The following is a 19726-nucleotide window of genomic DNA, read 5'->3' as shown; positions in this document are numbered from 1 at the left end:
TCTTAAATCCCTTCGCCCCTCCACCCTCTTTGTTAGTAGATCTTTGCAGATCGCCACGATGCCACTCCCCCGCCCCTTAATAAATCCCTCTTCCTCACCCCCTTGCCCCCCACCCTGGGATTTTTCGGAGCCTGTCCATCGGTTATTTATATCCACTGCTGGAGCGGTCCAAGAATGTTCTGAGGCTGACCTAATCGCCACCTGCTCGGTCTCCCCGCCCCTCCCTCTCCCTCCTGGGCCCGGTGACCAGGCGGCCCGGCAGGAGGGAGGGAGCGCAGGTCTGCGCGGTCCGACGCCGGGGGCACTCAGAGGGTCTAGACCGCGCACATGGCTGGCGGTTGCGAACCCCGCCGCGCGCTCCGAGGAGTGCGCCCCCCAGGGGACCGCGCGGCGCTCTGGGAAGCCAAGAGCCACGCTGTTCTCTTTCCAGCACGTACTCTTCGTCCTCACTCCCCGCAAGCCCATCCCACCCCCACTCCCCGAGGAGTGTGAGTACGTGTGTATGGATTTGTAAACGGCGGCTTTAAAAATAGCAAAACTATGTAGTTTCTAAATCCGGGAGGAATCACGGACGCGTTCTTTGTGCAGATAAATCCGCTCGTAAAATGGAAAGGGGCCCTGAAGAGAATGGCGGGTAATTTCAGGTGGTAATTTTAGCCGCTGAGGGCTGCTGACTCGCTCCGCAGTCCTTGTGGGAGGGTGAAACCGCCTGTGGGGCACCCGAGACAAGCCGTGTTTGGCCAATCGTACCTGAGTTGTGGATCCTTGCCTTGGCGCTCTCAGGGTGCAGCTTCTGAAACAAGTTTCAACACCCACTGTCTGTTGGGGCTTGGACAAGTCCCTTTTCTGCATATCTCTGTTTCTACCTCTATGAAACATGACAGGTGACTGGGCTGACCTCCCAAACGGGCATGTGCCCCAGGCAATTAATGATTATAAAACGACTGCAAATGAGAGGAGCTGAGGTAATATCTAATGACAGCAATACTGTTTTGTATTATTCAAAATCAGTTAACATCCCACCAAGTGCCTGGGGGCTTTAGGCACCTGGAGAGAAAGTGTGAAAACACAAGATGAAATTAATTACAGGAGCCACCTATTAAAACCCTATTAAAAATAAAGACTGCAAGCCAGGCTTTGGGATCTAGGGAAGCCAGGCCACAAAAAAAAAAAAAACCAGAGCTATTCATCAGACCACAAGGAGAAGGGAATGCGGAGTGGAAAACATCTGGCTTCCCTTGGGTTCAAACCTGGAGGCAGAGAGCACAAATGTTGCCGCTGATCTTAATTGCCCCTAAGGTACTGTAGGGAGAGAAAAAAAACAACAACAACAAAACTCGAGCATACTGAGCTGTTTCAAGGGTGAAAGGAGACAGAGCTGACCTTGGAAAGCCAACCCCATCCTAGTGCTGCCCCAGTGCTCAGATTTCTGTGCTGCGGCCAGAGCCCCTACACACTCACACGGCTCCATCAGTGAGGTACCCAACTTGAACAGAGTTCAAGATGAGATGCTCAAGGTCAGAGGACTGGATAGACAGCAACCCAGAGGTAGCTTGGCCCAGGGCACCAGGTGGCAGGTTGGTCCAAAGCCCAAGTTCACAACATTCACAGACTCACTCACCTTGAGTTTCTGGAATGTCCTAACCACTGTACCTTCATGTGTTTATTTATTCATTCATCCAGTTAAGAAAACATTTAAATTTTTGCTTTATGCTAAGCCCTATGCTGGATGTTGAATACAAAGATAAATAAGGCAGAGTCCTAAGGGTATGACAATGATACAATATGGACAGGAAGTACTATGGGAAAACAGAAGCAGACGAGACCACTTCTCACCAGGTGATGACACTTGACTGGTCTTGATAAGCAGGAGTTAGTCATGTGGAGAGGCATTCTAGGCGGGAGCACCTGGGTGTGCCAAGCCCCAGAGGTGTTAGCATATGACCTGGTGACCCAGCAATTCCACTTTTCGGTATCTACTGTAGACAAACATGTACAAGTCCAGAAAAGGGTACAAGGATGTTTGCATATAGTATTGTTTGCAATAGGGAAAAACTGGAAACAAATGTCCATCAGGAGGGCAATGGTTGAGGGACTTCCTGGGTAGCACAGTGGTTAAGAATCCGCCTGCCAGTGCAGGGGACACAGGTTCAATCCCTGGTCCAGGAAGATCCCACATGCCTCAGAGCAACTTAAGCCCGTGCGCCACAACTACTGAGCCTGCACTCTAGAGCCCGCGAGCCACAGCTACTGAAGACTGTGCACCTAGAGCCCGTGCTCCACAGCAAGAGAAGCCACTGCAATGAGAAGCCCGTGCACCCCAACGAAGAGTAGCCCCCGCTTGCGGCAACTAGAGAAAGCCCGCGTTAAACAACGAAGACCCAACACAGCTAAAAGTAAATAAATTAAATTAAATAAATCAATCAATTTTTTTTAAAAAAGAAGGCAATGGGGCTTCCCTGGTGGCGCAGTGGTTGAGAGTGCGCCCGCCGATGCAGGGGACATGGGTTTGTGCCCCGGTCTGGGAAGATCCCACATGCCGCCTAGCGGCTGGGCCCGTGAGCCATGGCCACTGAGCCTGCGCGTCCGGAGCCTGTGCTCTGCAACGGGAAAGGCCACAACAGTGAGAGGCCCGCGTACGGCAAAAAAAAAAAAAAAAAAAAGAAGGCAATGGTTGAATAACCTAAAGTCCATTCATGCTCTTGGATTACTCTGCAATAACTAAAGCACAGGGGAGGTAGAGATGTGCTCTTATATGAAAACCTCCAAGACACTGTTGAAGAAAAAGCAAAACACTCAAAATATTCAGAGACTATACACCAAACTGATTTTGATGATTCTCTCTAGAGAGAATTGGTGAGGGAGAGTTTTGTAATGTTTGAAAATTAACAATGAGAATGTACTTATGTGTAAAATATATCATTAAGATAAAGAGTTTTGTTTTAGGAGATGGTGATGGGTCTTATTGTCTGAAACGGTGCTGTCCAAATAGAATTTTCTGCATTAATGGAAAATAGCTGTGCTATCCAATATGGTAGTCACTAGCCACGTGTGTCTATTGAGCACTTGAAATGTGGCTAGTGTGATAGAGGAACTGAATTTTATTAATTTATTTTAATTTTATTTATTTATTTATTTATTTATTTGGGCTGCACTGGGTCTTACTTGCGACACGCGGAAACTTCGTTGCGGCATACAAGATATTTAGTTGTAGCATGCGGACTTCTTAGTTGCGGCACACGGACTCTTAGCTGCAGCATGCATGTGGGATCTAGTTCCCCGATCAGGGATCGAACCTGGGCCCCCTGCATTGAGAGCATGGAGTCTTACCCACTGGACCACCAGGGAAGTTCCTGAATTTTAAATTTAATTTAATTTTAATTAATTAAAAATGTATTCGCTACGTGTGGCCAGTGGCAACTGTATTGGACAGTTCCCGGCTAGAATATCTAGAACATTGAGTTCAGGATGGGGTAGAGGCAGATGGAAGATGTGGCTGGAAAGATGGGTTGGGATTGAACGGTGATTTGCAAGATGGGCTAAGGAGTTTGGGTTTTATCCTATAGATAGTGAGGAGTATGAATGGAAGTGACTAGATCAGATTTATCCTTTTAAAAGATAACTCTGGCAGCCCTTCAGAGTGTAGATTAGAGCAGGCAGAGGGCTGCAGGCAAGGTTTATCTCCTCCGAAGGCTGCTGTTTGTCTCTGTGGCCTCTGGACATTGCCCCAGCATTCCAGATGGGCAGCTGAGTAAAGTACTCTGATTCAACAGCTATGTTTTTCAGATCTCAGGCAACCCCAGGTGGAAAAACTTGTCCGAGTTATTGAGAAGGGTTAACCTTAGTGGGGGAGGCTGTCTCTGGGTTGGAACACAGGAAGAACAGCAGACGGATAGTATTAGAGTGGAAATGTGTAGCAGGTTTCAGAGCAGGGACCGTAGAGAAAGTTTCTCCAGGGTCAGGAATTTGCCCCGGGCAGATTCTTTGGAAGGTACAGTTGCACAGTCCACGTTTCAGCTCCACAGGCAAGGGTTCTGCTCAGGAGGCCTGCCCTAGTTCATTGGGGCCCTTCCCCGAAGTCCACTGGGGACCTCCTTTTTGGTGAAAGAGGAGTTCTAGTGGGGGATCCATTAATTTAGCTGACTTTCAGGGAACACCTACTATGCAAGACACGATGCTGGGTGCTTGGTCCAGTGCAAACAAAGCAGACATGGTCCTTGACTCCGTGGGGTTTCCCATTAAAGTCAGAGGCCTGAGTACATAATTACAAATTGTGATATGTGTTTTAAAGTGCAATAAAAAAGATAAGTGCTATGAGAGAATAATAACAAGGGGAACATAATTTCAATTGGCAGAGGGTCAGAGAAGATGTCTCTCAGGAAGTTTAAGCTTCTCTACCCCATAAGGGCCCAAAAGACAAATGGAAGTTAGCTAAGTAAAGAGGGAACCTAGAAAACGGGATTCCAGGCAGAAGGACTGATGTGTGCAAAGTCTCTGAAATGGGAAATTGACCTGGGAAAGAAGGGTAGAGTGGGTAGGGCGTGGTGAGTGAGAGGGTGAGAGGGCCAGGGTGAGGTAAAGAGGGGCAGGCAGCACCCAGACACTGCAGGCTTTGTTTTATTCTGAGTGCAGAATTTAAGCAGAAGAGAGATCTGAATGTCTTTCTGGATGTTGTGTGAGGAATGGATTAGAGCAGGGGATCAGCAAACTGTAGCCTGGATGGCCCACAAGCTAAGAATGGTTTTTATTTATTTATTTTTTTTTAAAGAAGGATACAAGTCATCCTTTTTTTTTTTACTTTATTTATTTTTGGCCACATTGGGTCTTCTTTGCTGCGTGCGGGCTTTCTCTAGTTGCAGCACGCGGGCTTTCTCTAGTTGCGGCGAGCGTGGGTTACTCTTTGTTGCAGTGCACAGGCTTCTCATTGCTGTGGCTTCTCTTGCTGTGGAGCATGCGATCTAGATGTGCGGGCTTCGTTAGTTGTGGTTCACAGGCTCAGCAGTTGTGGCACACGGGCTTAGTTGCTCCACGACATGTGGAATCTTCCCAGACCAGTGCTCAAACCCGTGTCCCCTGCATTGGCAGGCGGATTCTTAACCACTGTGCCACCAGGGAAGCCCTAAGAATGGTTTTTACATCATTATATGGTTAAAAAGAATCAAAAGAAGAAGAATACTCTATGTGTTATGTGAAGGTTTTAAGGAATTCAAATTTCAGTGTCAATAATTTCAATTATTTATTGAAATTAAAATTTTCAATAAAGTTTTATTGGCACACAGCCACGCTCACTTGCTTACAAATTGTCTACAGCTGCTTTGGCACTGCAGTGGCAGAGCTGAGTAGTTGCAATGGTGATTGCATGCCTGCAAAGCCTAAAATATCTACTATCAAGCCCTTTACACAAAAACTATGCCGGCTCCTGGATTTGAAGAAGACCAATTAGGAGATTGCTGTAGTCATCAGGTGCAAGATGATAGGGACCTGTTCTAGGTGGTAGCCGTGGAGGTGCTCAGTGTGTGGCCTGAAGTATCCGGGGGAGAGAATCGGTACAATTTGCACAAGTGTGCATGGTAGGGGGGAGAGACATTTCAAAATGACACCCTCCAGGGACTTCCCTGGTTGTCCAGTGGATAAGACTCCAGGCTCCCAATGCCGGAGGCCGGGGTTCGATCCCTGGTCGGGGAACTAGATCCCACATGCATGCCACAACTAAGAAGCGTGCATGCCACAACTAAAAGTTCCCGCATGCCGCAACTAAAGATCCTGCGTGCCGTGACAAAGATCCCGTGTGCCACCACTAAGACCTGGTGCAGCCTAAATAAATAAATAGATAAATAAAATAAATATTTAAAAAAAGACTCCCTCCCATGAGTTTGGAGGACTCAGAGTAGGACATTAGTGGGGCACTTGACAAAATTTGAATAAAGTTTGTTGATTAGGTAATAGTGTCGTTCCTGTTCATTTCCTCACCTTGATCATTGTATTGTGGTTCTGTATGATGTAACATTTGGGGAATTAGGGAAGAGTATATTTAAATTCTTTGTTCGGACTTCCCTGGTGGTCCAGTGGGTAAGAATCTGCGCTCCCAATGCAGGGGGCTCGGGGTTCAGTCCCTTGTCGGGGAACTAGATCCTGCATGCATGCCACAGCTAAGAAGTCCACATATTGCAACTAAAGATCCTGTGTGCGGCCACTAAGACCTGGTGCAGCCAAAATAAATAAACATTAAAACAAAAGTTCTTTGTAACATTTTTGCAACTCTTTGTAAGTCTGAAACTATTTCAAAATGAGAAGTTGAAAAATAAAAATAGATTAAAACAAAGTAAAAATGACTCCCTGGTTTTCAGCTTGAGTATCTACATAGACAGGTCATTTACCGGGATGGGGAAAATGGTAAAGAGGCAGGAGAAGAGGGGAGGATCAGACTTCACTTTGTCTTTTTTTTTTTTTTTTTGCCGTACCACAGGGCTTGTGGGATCTTAGTTCCCCGACCAGGGATTGAACCTGGGCCCTCAGCAGTGAAAGGACAGAGTCCTAACCACTGGACCACCAGGGAAGTCCACAGACTTCACTTTGGACAGTTTAGGTTTGAGATGTTGATCTGAGAATGTGTCAAAAAGGCAGGGCCAGGCACTATCCTGAATCTCACTGATGAGCCCGAGACCTGGGAGAAGGTATAGAAACTGTGCAGCTCAACCTCAGAATGGGAGCTCTGTGCCTGAGGTGAGGCTGGACAAAGGGGGTCGGGGGGGAAGTTTGTGGAGTATCTGTGGAATCGCAGGTATGCTGCTCAGCACTTGGTCACCTCAGCCTCGTAACAACCCTGTCCAGTTGGACTTATTCTTCCCAGTTTACAAACGAGGAAAGAGACTTAGAGAGGTGCAGATCTGCTTTAGGACACAGCTAGGAAGTGGGAATGTGAGGGCTCGCCAGCGATTTTTCCTTCTTGCTGATACTGACCACCCATGGCAGATACTGAGTATATTAGCATCCTAGAGCTGCCATAACAAATAGAACAAACTGGTGACTTAAAACAGCAGAAATTTCTTCTCTTACGGTTCTGGAGGTCAAAGGTCCAAAACCAAAGTGTTGGTAGGGCCACACTCCCTCCCCAGGCTCTGGGGGAGAATCTTTCCTTGCCCTTCTGCTGGCTGCTGTTGGCTGCTGGCAATCTGGTAGCTTCTTTGGCATCCCTTGGTTGATAGCCATATTACTCCAGTCTCTGCTTCTTTCTTCACATCATCTTCTCTGTGTGTCTGTCTCTGTGTCTTTTCTCCCTCTGCCTCACTCTTCTAAGGACACTTGCCACTGGATTTACAGTCTAATTGGATAATCCAAGATGATCTCCTTATTTTGAAATCCTTAACTACATCTGCAAAGACTGTTTTTCTAAATAAGGTATCATTCACAGGTTCTGGAGATTAGGATATGGATATATCTTTTCAGGGGCCATCATTCAACCCACCACAAGAGGCTAGAAGAGGCCAGAGCTGCTGGCCTTGGAAATCTAGTAAAATGCTTCTTGAGCTTAAAAAACAGGCTGCCTTTCAGTCTTCCTTCATCCGATTTCACAAATGTGCCTCTTTGTGGAATGGATCAGCAGCCTAAATGCTGCCAACACAAATGTGGCTTGCTCTTCCAGACTGCCTGTAATTATGACAAAATGCTCAGATTCTGGGGCCTTTAGACACGGGATATTTGAGCACAAAAGGGAATTACAGTAAATGTGCCAGCAATGATGCCCAATCAGAGTGTGGAGTGTTGGGGAGATTGTGTGTGAATCTGTACCTAGAAACACCCTCTTCCCGAGGCTATCAGTTTCACCTATAAGAACCACAGCTACCTGGGCAGCTCACCACCTTCCTCCACAGGGAGAATGTTAGCCGAGGTTCCTTGGGCGAGCTTCTTGTCACATGCTGCTGAAGTTACAATGACCTAATAACAGGACATTGGCTCCTATGGACAGGAGCCAAAGCAGGGCAGTGGGGAGGCGAGTGGGAAGAGCGGAATGTAAAGTGATGTAAATGTAGTTCTCCCGGTCCCACCAGCCTGTGACTCATGTGCTCACAGAGAACTGGCTCAGCTGTACCACAGAGAGAATCATTTTTATTTCTGCCACTTGGGATTTTTGCAGTCCTCGAGACCTTTGGCATGAAAAGAGTGAGTAGAAGGCATTGGCAGAACTCAAACCCCTGGTTTCTGATTCTCTGGTCTCCACTCTTTCCATGATGGCTTAGCGACTGGTGAGAACTCTTGAGAACAGCTTCTTCACCACCGTTATCAAACCTTATCGGTAAATAACATGCTGCCGGGAGATTATATAACAACTTCTATTTGTAGAACACTTTACAGTTTGCAAAGCACTTTCGTATATTATTTCAGCACTCTGGCAACTGCCCTGTAACTCTGGCTTCCTAGAGAAGTTTCCTGGCATCCTGCACCAGTGGTATTTCATGACAGGATATTGATTTAGTGTGTGGATGGTGCCTCATCCTGCACAGCAGAGACAGAAGGTGGGGTTTGGGGGTATTTACACAGCTGTTTGACACTTCCAAAGCTACCCAAAATCATATTTTTGAAAACTGATGCTGTTCCCAGAGGGCGGGAAGCATGCTTTCATTTCGCTTTATTACAAATCTATTCATACTGGGGCAGTTAAATATGTATTGGAGATGCCAAGCAACAAGGACCCTGGATGCTGTATTCAGTCTGTTTCCAAACCTTTAGGAGGAATTTAAACTTCAGTTCCCTGCAAATGCTGCAGAATCCTTGAGGCTGTCATTTGCAAACCACTTCATGCAGTAACTGTGTGTGGGAAGCCTGCACACACCATCCGTGTGGATTATGGATGGTTTTGCAGACTCAGCGGAGTGTTTGGATCCATCGACGGCTTGATCAGAATCAGAGTCATGTATCAGCCTGCAACAGGAAGATAGTTCCTACTAGATGGAAACTTCCCACAGGGAGGCCAGAGTTGAAAGCAGTCACTCGTTTCTGCTGCTTTAACAGCAAGTCATAGAATCACAGATTTTACAACCGGAAAGGATCTGAGAGACCACATCTTCTCTCCCCTTTATTTTATGACGAGGAAACTAAGGCATAGAGAAGTGAAATGATGACTCCAAGATCACATACACAGTCTAAGTACAATGCTCTTTCCACCGTGCCATAGTATTTATTCCAGAAAACACCTAAGCCACATATTGTTTTGCAGATCAAAGAAACTGGCATTATTTAGGGTCACGCTCATGGTCTGCCCAGCTTCCAGTGCAAACACGAGACCTTGATTTGTTATCACCAGCAGCTTTTGAATGAATTGCCTTGTGATGCCTTAGGTCAAAAGTAGTGTCACAGTTAGAACCAAAACATCTATAAATGTGGTTTCATGGCACAGCCTCCCCGTGGCATGAAACCAGAGCAATACTGTACCATTCACCTCATTATCAGATTAGCTGCGTCAAAAAACATGTATTAAATACTTTTATCCACCTGCACCCGACGGTTCATCAGATGGGAATGGATGACATCAAGCCCCTTAGCAGCTGCTTTGCAGTGAAACAGCAAAACTCAGGGTAAGGACGGCCCGACACACAACCTGAGGCAACGCGCTTTACCGGTGTGTGCAAGGCAGGTTTTCACTGCTCACACGTGGTTGGTTTGTTTGTTTTTTAATCCACCATGGAAGACTCCTCAATCCTAAAAAGGGATCGTGGGAAAATCTGGCATTAAGCAGGACATTTCCTTTGCTCATGAACGGCTATAACCCTCCTGCCTTTCCATTTTCTACTCCTTCTGCCTGGAATGTTCTCCCACTCTCCCCTCCCTCAGTCTTCTCTCAAGATTCAGCTTAAGTGTCACCTTCTCTGGGAACATTTCCTTGACTGTTTTTTTTAATTTTTTGGCCACGCCCGTATGGCATGTGGAATCTTAATTCCCTGACCAGGGATCGAACCCGCGTCCCCTACATTGGGAGTGAGGAGTCTTAACCACTGGACCGCCAGGGAAGTCCCAACACTGCCCCTTCTTTACCTCACTCCAAGCTGAGTTCAAGCATCCTTTTTCTGTACCCCACCCCCACCCCACGTGAATCCAACGCTTCCTCTCTCACCCAGCTTGTCACACAATACTGTAGCTTTAGGTTTATTTGTCTGCTAAAAGGCACACACCACGTGAGCCATGGCCGCTGAGCCTGCGTGTCCGGAGCCTGTGCTCCGCAATGGGAGAGGCCACAACAGTGGGAGGCCCGCGTACCGCAAAAAAAAAAAAAAAAGGCACACTCCATGGGGGGAAAGAACATTTTTCATATCAGCATTCTCTTTTTTTAATTTTATTGAAGTATGGCTGATTTACAATGTTGTGTTAATTTCTGCTGTACAGCAAAGTCAGCATTCTTTTTGACTGGAATAATGCCAGCAACAGTGTAGGTTTTTGATAAACGTCAGTAGAATGAATTCTTCTGCTTGCCATTCAACCTCCCCCTTTATCTGTCCTCTCTTACTTTGCCCAAATCCTTAATGTGATCAATTTTCTCCTCTTCAAGCTGCCTCTTAATCTACCTGTAAATGCCCCCAAGCCAAATACTATCAGGGACACTCCTGTAGTTGAACTCTGGGTCTATTGCTCATTGCAACAGAGGATGCATACCATGGGGAAGGGTGGGACATCTCTGGAAGAAAGTATTAGAAAGAAATAGGAGGGAATTCCCTGGCATTCCAGTGGTTGGGACTCCATGGTCTCACTGCCAAGGGCCCGAATTCCCTGGTCGGGGAACTAGGATCCCACATGCTGTGCGTTGCGGCCAGAAAAACAGAACAAAACAAAACAACCCAAAAAACAAAACATGATTGGCTTGTGTTGGATGGTTTGTATAACGGATCAGAGAAGTGGGGTTTTGCTCTGTATTGGAGGCTGTCAGGAAACAGGGGTGATTCTGTGATTGGCTATCAGTAAGAATGAAGCAAAGCTAAGGCTGTGATTAACAAAGAATCTGCAGTCATTCATATTAGCCAAAATAACAGGGGGATGTTTGGTCATTTCTGTGGTTAGGATAATGTTCATACTTTTGCCTGTGTTCAAACATCAGTGATTATGTTTTTGTGTTGATCTATCGTGGTCACAGAATGGCCTTGTCTGTGCTGATGACTTGCAAAATTATTTCTACAGAACACTAAGGCCTAGCGAATAATACCAGGCCAGCACCCAGATGCCAAGGAGCTGCTTTTCTCTTTCTCATAACCCACACCCATTCCTAACTTTCATCAATCTGTTTCTCCTCTTAGGATGCTATTCTCCGTTCCCCAGCAAACTCCACAAAACCCCATCTTCCCCATGAGGCTTTCCTAAATACTACTTTCTCCATTAGATTATCTTTTCTGAATGCATCTAAACGTCTTGGTTGGCATACCACAGTTTAGTACTCAACTGTGTTCTAGCCTGAATTGTTTGACTTGTTTCACACGTATTTTTTTAAATAAATTTATTTATTTGTTTTTATTTTTGGCTGTGTTGGGTCGTCCTTGCTGTGTGTGGGCTTTCTCTAGCTGCGGTGAGCGGGGGCTACTCTTTGTTGCAGTGCGCGGGCTTCTCATTGCGGTGGCTTCTCTTGTTGTGGAGCACGGACTCTAGGCGCGCAGGCTTCAGTAGTTGTGGCACGTGGGCTCAGTAGTTGTGGCTTGCGGGCTGTTGAGCGCAGGCTCATTAGTTGTGGCGCACGGGCTTAGTTGCTCCGCAGCATGTGGGATCCTCCCGGGCCAGGGCTCGAACCCGTGTCCCTTGCATTGGCAGACAGATTCTTAACCACTGCACCACCAGGGAAGCCCTAGCATGTATTTTTCTTCTTAGTAGATTGTAAACCTTATTTAGGGGCAGGGCTGTTTCTCATACTTCAGGATCCTCCAGAAATGAGCGCCCGCTGAGGTGAAACGAATGGCTGGTCTGAGTAAGGGGGAGAGGGCAGCTTGCTTCTGTATCACAGCTCTGAAAACACAGCTACAGGCCTGCAGGGGAGAAACCATTAGCTTGCCCTTTCCCCTGCTGGCTGCCATTTCTAACACCCTGAGCTGATCTTCCCATCAAGAAAGCTTTTTCCAATTTTTCTTTTGGAGCAATCATTTCTTTCCAAGAGTTATTATTTCTTTTGGCACTCTCTTCTCCCTACCTGTCTGAAAGCTCCTTGAATGCAGGATCTACCATTAATGAATTTTTGTCTCCTGTCACTCTCCCAAAGCACCTGGCACCTGACTTAGACGGTGGAAGGAAAGGACCAGCAGTTCCCGACCAACCCCATCTCCTGCCTGGCTCGACGCAGAAAGCGGGGTGCATCAGAGCTGTCTCCTGTCGGGCCGGGTGGGACGCCTATGAGGCTCACTGCAATGGCCTTTGGCACAAGACCTCAGCCTGGGCAGTTAGCCGCACGCTCTCCGGCCCATCATCACTGCCCCGGGTTGCTCCTTAGGAGGACACTAAGCAGGTTTGGGGAAACTTTAATTAAAAGCTGCGAGTTTCAACCACTCTCCACAGAGACGCTGGGATTCGTCAAAGCTGGAGAAGTATAAGCAATCGACATCGACCGCAAAGCCAGCAGGCAGAATCAGCTCGGTTTCCACCACCGGGATGCGGTTTGCTTTCTACAAAGCCTACTCACGCCAACTGTACGGTTCAGCCAATCACACAACCCGAGGGGGCGTGGTCGCCAAGTAGAAGGTGGAGAAGGCGGAGCCGAAGCCTTGATTAGCATCCGGTCTGGGGCGGGGGGCGGGGCCCAGAGGCCTGGCAGCGCCGCGTCTGAAGAGGCTTCAAGTTGCGAGGCCGAGCACCAACGGCCATGTTTATTTCTGGCAGGTCAGCTGACTTGGACTAACTCAGGGCCAACACGTAGGCGGTATCCCTTTTCTCTGGGGAGCGGATGAGGCCCTCCCCTCACACACTTCCCATCTCTCCGCGCGCGCCCCCGCCTTGCCGGTGAGCCTGTTTGGCGGGAAGTTGGCTTAGTTGGCCTACCTGTGGCTCAGCGGGTCCTGTGGTCCCCGCCTTGTTTTTCCCCAGAAGCTTCTCAATCTTTCGTCGGTCATCTCGGCATAAGGCATAGTACCCCTTCGCACGGAGGACGCCATGGCTCCCAGGAAACGCCCAGAAACCCAGAAGACCCCCGAGGTGGTTGTGCGCCCCAAGAGCAAGAGGAACAGAAGCCCCTGGGAGCTGGAACCCGAGGCCAAGAAGCTCTGTTTGAAGGGCCCCGGTACTGCCTGCGCCTGCTGCTTTAATTAATTCCGCCATTTGGGGTTCTCACACAGGAGGCTGGAGTGGGGGGTGGGTGCGCCTGGGTCCCTGAGGCTGTCCCAAATTATGAACGCCTCAGGCTGTGCATTTTGTCTGCAGGTCCTTTGACACCTTAGAGCTTGGGCTTAACCTCCCTCAGGTGACAGGAAGAGGCAGATGAGCTCCATTACAACAGACACAACGGACTTTTCAAATTCCTTGTTTGTACCAGAATTTTTACACACTGAGGACTGCTTAAGATAATCCTACTTTGCCTAGTGGTGTGTGTACTTAATTTCTCTAGTCACGATTGCTAGCTGTATGTCCTTGGTTTAACTGCGGAAACCCTCCCATTTCCCTCCTTCCTTCCTTGGAAAACTCATTCTTAGGGGTTTATTGGGGCTTGAACCTGGGGCTATAAGGAATGTAGGGAACTCAAAAGACAGGGGGTTGTTGATGAAGTGTTTTTTTTGTTCATGAGAAGAAAGAATTGGTTGTCACGAGGCGGGATTCATAGAGATCAGGTCCTCAAGTACATGTTGGTAATCCAGAGTTGCTTTATTCCTATTCTAGGTGGATCTACCTTCCCAAAAGTAGCCTAGCGAATTTAGCGCCACACCGGACCCTATGGATCCTGCTGGTTTTAAGGAGAAGAGATTGGACTTAGGGCCAACCACTGGTCACCTCTACATTATTTTAATATAGGATTTAAAGAAACTGCTTTTCCCAAAAAGTCACTTCTGTGCTGTCCTAAAATCTTTTTATTGTGCTTTATATGTAACTTTTAAATTGTCACCCAACCCTATCACTAGTTCTCCAGCCCAAACTGGGAAGAGTTCTGCAGTTCTCATGTGTTTCTTTGGCTCAGTTCTCAGGAACCCTGCAAGATCATAGTTTCACTTCAGAAGTACTATTTTGGGGAATGTTTTTTGGAAGGGGCTGAATTCCTACTCACTATTTATTTGTTGTGCTGGGTGAGACTGAGCAGAACGTGGAAAAACCTTAGGAGATGATAAGAGAGATTGTCTATGCCGAATGAAGGAACAAGGCTTTCTTTTTGGGATGTTTCAGCAGAAAAATCTTTGAGTGAGATTGGAGCGGAAAATATGTGTCTGTTCTGCTTGGCAGGTCCTAGCAGAAGATTTGACTCAGGCTGCCTTTGGGCGGGGTTGGCTAGCCTGCGGGTCCCGCCACCATGCAGCATCGTCAGGGCCCTCCACCAGCATAAGCTGGGCACAGCTGCCTGGCCATCACTACAGCAGGTGAGGCGTTTCCTGGCTGAAGAGCTCAAGGGTTTGCATGGTGGCTTTTTTTTTTTTTTTACTGCTGGATGGTCCAAAATTAGATGCTGGGTTGGTTCAGTGGGTCGTCGGAGTGGTCAGATCACCCCCATCTTGTTGACTACTGGGCACTCAGCCATGTAGAAGTGCCCACTGGGCACTCAGCCATGTAGAAGTCCTATGCTGTAGGGTGTCCCAGCAGGAATGCACCCTGCCTCCTTGCTTTCCATGATTAGGTCATGTATATTGCAAATATTTTTATGCACAGAGTCAGGCAGTTATTTTTCCTTTAGTGGGAGGACCTGACCCCACTTATCTATGCGGGAGTCAGAGATTGGCAATTTACCCTTATGTTTTAATTCAACTTAATTTTTTTCTCTCTGTATCAGGGTCTCCAGCAGTCCTTTTTGAACTCTCTGGCTTCTTACCGGATATTCCAAAAGGCTGCCCCTTTTGACAGGAGGGCCACATCCCTGGCGTGGCACCCAACTCACCCCAGCACCCTGGCTGTGGGTTCCAAAGGGGGAGATATCTTGCTCTGGAACTTTGGCATAAAGGACAAACCCACCTTCATTAAAGGGGTGAGCAGTTCCCTGTGCCAGATGATAGTGCTGAAGAAGTGTGTGTTGAAGGGATGAAAAGTCATCCGGTAACAAGGAGATAATTGGGATCAAAAATAACTATGGGTATTTTCAAACGAGTCAATGGTGATGATACTCAACTCTTTATTGAACGCCTGCCCTTAAAATATTAGGAAGTATGAAATATTGATCACCCTCGTAAATTACCTAGAATCTAAGCCCTTTCTTACCTCCTTGACCTCATCTTGTACTACTGTCTTTCCTCATTTCCTATGCTTTAGCCATACTGGCTATTTCTCTTCCTGAAGCTGAGTCTTTGCACTTGCTGTTCCCTGTGACTGGAGTGCTCTTTCCCATGGTTTTCTCATGGCTGGCTCCCTCTTATCATTCAGGTCTCGGCTCAATATATTTTTTCAAAAAGGCTGTTACTGACCGCTCTGCCTAATCACTGATGACTCCCTATCTCATTATCCTGCTTCACTTTTCCCCCACAATGTTTATCAATATCTGAAATGTTTTACTTATTTGTATGTCTTTACCCACTGGAAGGTAAGCTCCATGATGGCAGGGACCTTGTTTTTCTGATTTACCACTGTATCCCCAGTACCTAAAACAATGTTTGGCCTAGATAGCTGCTTTGTATTTGTTGAATGAATGAGGGGCTTGGAGTATAACTGGATAGGTGGGATGTCTACCGACAAGATAACTAACAATACAGCAGTACAGATGCTAAATGCTACATACAGAACATGAGAGAAGGAAGAACCTCTTGTGAATTAGAGTCAATAGAGGTTTCATAGATGAGTGAGGAGTGAGGAAGAACAATATTTAGATAAATGGAGAGAAAAGGAGGAAAGGCAGAGTGTGTTTGGGGCAAGGTTTGGCATAGAGCTTTTTAGGGATGCTCTTAATTGTGCTAGTGTTTGTCATCAGTCGCTGAGGGGTGAGGGTATTGGCCCCCCCACCAAAGACAAGACCGTTAGCTTGCCCAGCTGGGGACTGACATTGGAGGGCTATACTGTGAAAGGTGATGCTCTGGGTTTAGAGCAGGAGCCACAAATTCACATGCGTAAAGAAGCCAGACAGATAATGATGTAGGAGGGTGGTTAGTGGTACACTGATATCTTAGTGGTATACCACTAATATCTTATTTCCTGTAGATGGTTGACAGGTGAGAATCTAGGTCCTGAGGTATCAGATCTGATTTTTTCAAATGAAGACTGAAATGTTCTGACTTTAAAAAATTGTAATGAAACACATATAAAATTTACCATCTTAACCATTTTTAAGTTTACAGCTCAGTGGCTTTAAGTACATTTACATTCTTGTGTAACCAGTCTCCAGAACTTTTTCATCTTGCAAAACTGAAACTCTGTAGCCATTAAACACTAATTCCCCATTCCTCCTTCCCTCCAGACCCTGGCAACCACATTCTGCTTTCTGTCTCTATGATTTTGACTAAGTATCTCATACAAGTGGAATCAGACAGTATTTGTCCTTTTGTGATAGGCTTATTTCACTTAGCACAGTGTCCTCAAGTTTTATCCATGTTGCAGCATGTGTCAGAATTTTCTTCCCTTTTAAGGCTGAATAATATTCCACTGTATGTATGTACCACATTTTGTTTATCCATTCATCTGTTGATGGACATTTGGGTTGCTTCCACCTTTTGGCTTTTGTGAATAATGCTGCTGTGAACGCGGTTGTACAGATATCTCTTCGAGCCCCAGCTTTCAGTTCTTTTGGTTATGTACCCATAGTGGAATTGCTGGATCACATTGTGACTCTATTTTTCATTTTTTGAGGAACCACCATACTGTTTTCCATAGAGGCTGTACCATTTTACATTCCCGCCAACAGTACTCAGGGGTTTCAATTTAAAATATCCTGGTTTTTAATGTTGGGAACTAAGTGAAATTGAACATGCTCTGTAGCTAAACAAAACACATTTGTGAACTGGATTCTGCATTAGCTCACTGTTTTTATACCTCAGGTTTAGAGGCCAAAGGTAAACCCAGGATGAGTTCTTTTAAGTGGAGGGTTTGGAGAGCAGCTCATCAGAAAAGGCCAGGTTAGGCAGGCTTGAAGATTAGGATTCAAGGTGAGATCAGTGTTCAAGAAAATAAGTGCCTGAAGCCCAAAGAAAGGCAGCCAGGGGATTACTTGGTGGTCTGTCTACCCAGCTGGTGAGACAGGTGACCCCCAGGAGGGGTAGCTTTAAGTTGAAGTCAGAACCCAGAGCTCAGGCAGGAGGAGATTGGTTTTTTTCCTAGGCATCCAGGACATGGGAATAGAGAACTTTAAGAAACAGCCTAAGAGTGTCCTAGGGGAAGAGTTTCCTGACAAAAAGGGGAATGATAACTGCTTTGAACTTGTGTCAGGCTGAAGCTGCTTTTGGTTTATATCACCCTTTATTATGATGTGCATTTAAGTGAAGTTTCCTTACACACTGTTGTGGAGATTGGTCTGGGCATTTGAACTCTGTGACTAGTAGGGAACTAGGTTGTAGCAGGAGAAGGGTAGGTGGTCTGGAGAACTGTCTGTTTTTACTCCCAGGAACTGACAGCAGAACGTTGATTTGAGACCAGTGACTGAGGGAGCAGCAGTGCTTCATTTTGTCATTTCTTTAGTCATCTGACCTTGGCTCTGATCTTAATCTTTCAGGCCCTTGGCAAGGGGACATGTATTACATTTTCAAAATGAAGATTATTTTGTTCTCATTGTAAAAATGACCTGTGCTCATTGTAAGAAATTCAGGCAATACAGAAAAAAGTATAAAGAATAAAGTAACTATTACCTGAAATCCCCATTTGAGGCATCTTTATGTGCGTGTATATACTGTTATACACACCCGTTCTTCTACTTATATTTTTATGTAAATATTCTATCCTAGAATCTGTTGTATTTTACTTATTAGATCATATCCTAGTTTAGTCATCTTGTACCAGATGACGACCACTTAAAAATATCTTATTTCCTGGACTTCCCTGGCGGTCCAGTGGTTAAGACTCCATGCTTCCACTGCAGGAGGCATGGGTTCGATCCCTGGTTGGGGCACTAAGATTCCCACATGCTACTGGGCATGGCCAAAAATAAATAAATAAAATTTTAAAATATATATCTTATTTCCTTTTTTTGGTAATGCCTTTGGTTTTGGTGTCAGAGTAACGTAGACCTCATGTAAAGAGTTGGGAAGTATTCCCTCCACTTGAATTTTCTGGAATAATTTGTATAGAATTGGTACTATTCCTTTCTTAAATTTTTTAATAGCATTCACTAGTGAAGCCATCTGGGCCTGGAGTTTTCTTTGTTGGAGGGTTTCTAACTATATATTCAATTTCTTAATAGATACAGGGCAATTTAGGTTATCTATTTCTTCTTGAAGGAGCTTGGTAGTTTCTTTCAAGTAATTTGTCCACTTTATCTAAATTTTTGAATTTAGTGGTGTAAAGTTGATCATAGTATTCCCTTATTATCCTTTTAATATCCATAGGATCTGTAGTAATGTCCTCCCTCATATTTCTTTTTTTTTTTTTTTGTGGTACACGCAGCTCTCACCGCTGTGGCCTCTCCCGTTGCGGAGCACAGGCTCCGGACGCATAGGCTCAGTGGCCATGGCTCACGGGCCCAGCCGCTCCGCGGCACGTGGGATCCTCCCGGACCAGGGCACGAACCCGCGTCCCCTGCATCGGCAGGCGGAACCCCAACCACTGCGCCACCAGGGAAGCCCCCTCATATTTCTTGATATTGGTAATTTGTGTCTTCTTTTTTTTTTTTCCCTAATCAGTCTTGTTAGAGGATTATCAATTTTGTTGATATTTTCAAAGAACCCGCTTTTAGTTTCATTGATTTTTTTCTCTGTTGTTTTTCTGTTTTCTTTTTTGTTGACTTTTGTTGTATTATTTTCTTTCCTATGCTTACTTTGGGTATAATTTGCTTTTCTTTTTCTGGTTTCTTAAGATAGAAACTTGAATTGTTTACTTGAGACCTTTCTTTTCTAATATAACCATTTAATGCTATACATTTCCCTCTATTTCTTAACTGCATCTCACAGATTTTGTTGTGTTTTTGTTTCCATTCAGTTCAAATTATTTTCCAAATTCTTTTTTTTTTTTTTTTTTTTTTTTTCGGTACGCGAGCCTCTCACTGTTGTGGCCTCTCCCGCTGCGGAGCACAGGCTCCGGACGCACAGGCCCAGCAGCCGTGGCTCACGGGCCCAGCCGCTCCGCGGCACGTGGGATCCTCACGGACCAGGGCACGAACCCGTGTCCCCTGCATCGGCAGGCGGACTCTCAACTACTGCGCCACCAGGGAAGCCCCCCAAATTCTTTATGATTTCTTCTTTGACCTATGGGTTATTCTGAAGTATTTTGTTTAATTTCCAAATATTTGGGCACTGTTGAGATACCTCCCTGTTATTGATTTCTAGTTCAATTCTGTTAAGAACAAAAGACATTTTATGTGATTTCCAGTCATTTTACATTTTTTATTTGTATTTTGGCTAAGCATACGGACTATCTTAGTGAGTTTTCCATATGCATTTGAAAAAAAATGTGTATTCTGCTGTTTTGGGGTGAATTTTTTTTTTTTTTTCCCTGTGGCTGCACT

At 45.9% G+C, this 19726-nt stretch overlaps 1 protein-coding gene across 2 annotated transcripts in view; it reads left to right on the top strand.

Moving 5' to 3' along the window:
* The first annotated feature begins 12765 nt into the window (after positions 1 to 12765).
* The window catches only part of DDB2 (damage specific DNA binding protein 2), a 22594-nt gene continuing 15633 nt past the window's right edge, over positions 12766 to 19726 (top strand). The window contains exons 1-3 of one of the 2 annotated variants that reach the window (XM_022592060.3): positions 12766 to 13237; positions 14386 to 14519; positions 14927 to 15118. In XM_022592060.3, coding sequence (XP_022447768.1) covers positions 13111 to 13237; positions 14386 to 14519; positions 14927 to 15118 — 453 coding nt within the window. In that variant the 5' untranslated portion in view covers positions 12766 to 13110. The remainder of the gene's footprint in view (positions 13238 to 14385; positions 14520 to 14926; positions 15119 to 19726) is intronic. The other variant, XM_022592064.2, reaches the window with a different exon arrangement.

The sequence above is a fragment of the Delphinapterus leucas genome, chromosome 7 (genome assembly GCF_059928025.1).
Source record: "Delphinapterus leucas isolate spDelLeu-1000000601 "Yukka" chromosome 7, BTC_Dleu_Yukka2, whole genome shotgun sequence".
NCBI classification, from domain to species: Eukaryota; Metazoa; Chordata; class Mammalia; order Artiodactyla; family Monodontidae; genus Delphinapterus; species Delphinapterus leucas.
This window is presented reverse-complemented; position numbering and strand designations above follow the sequence as displayed.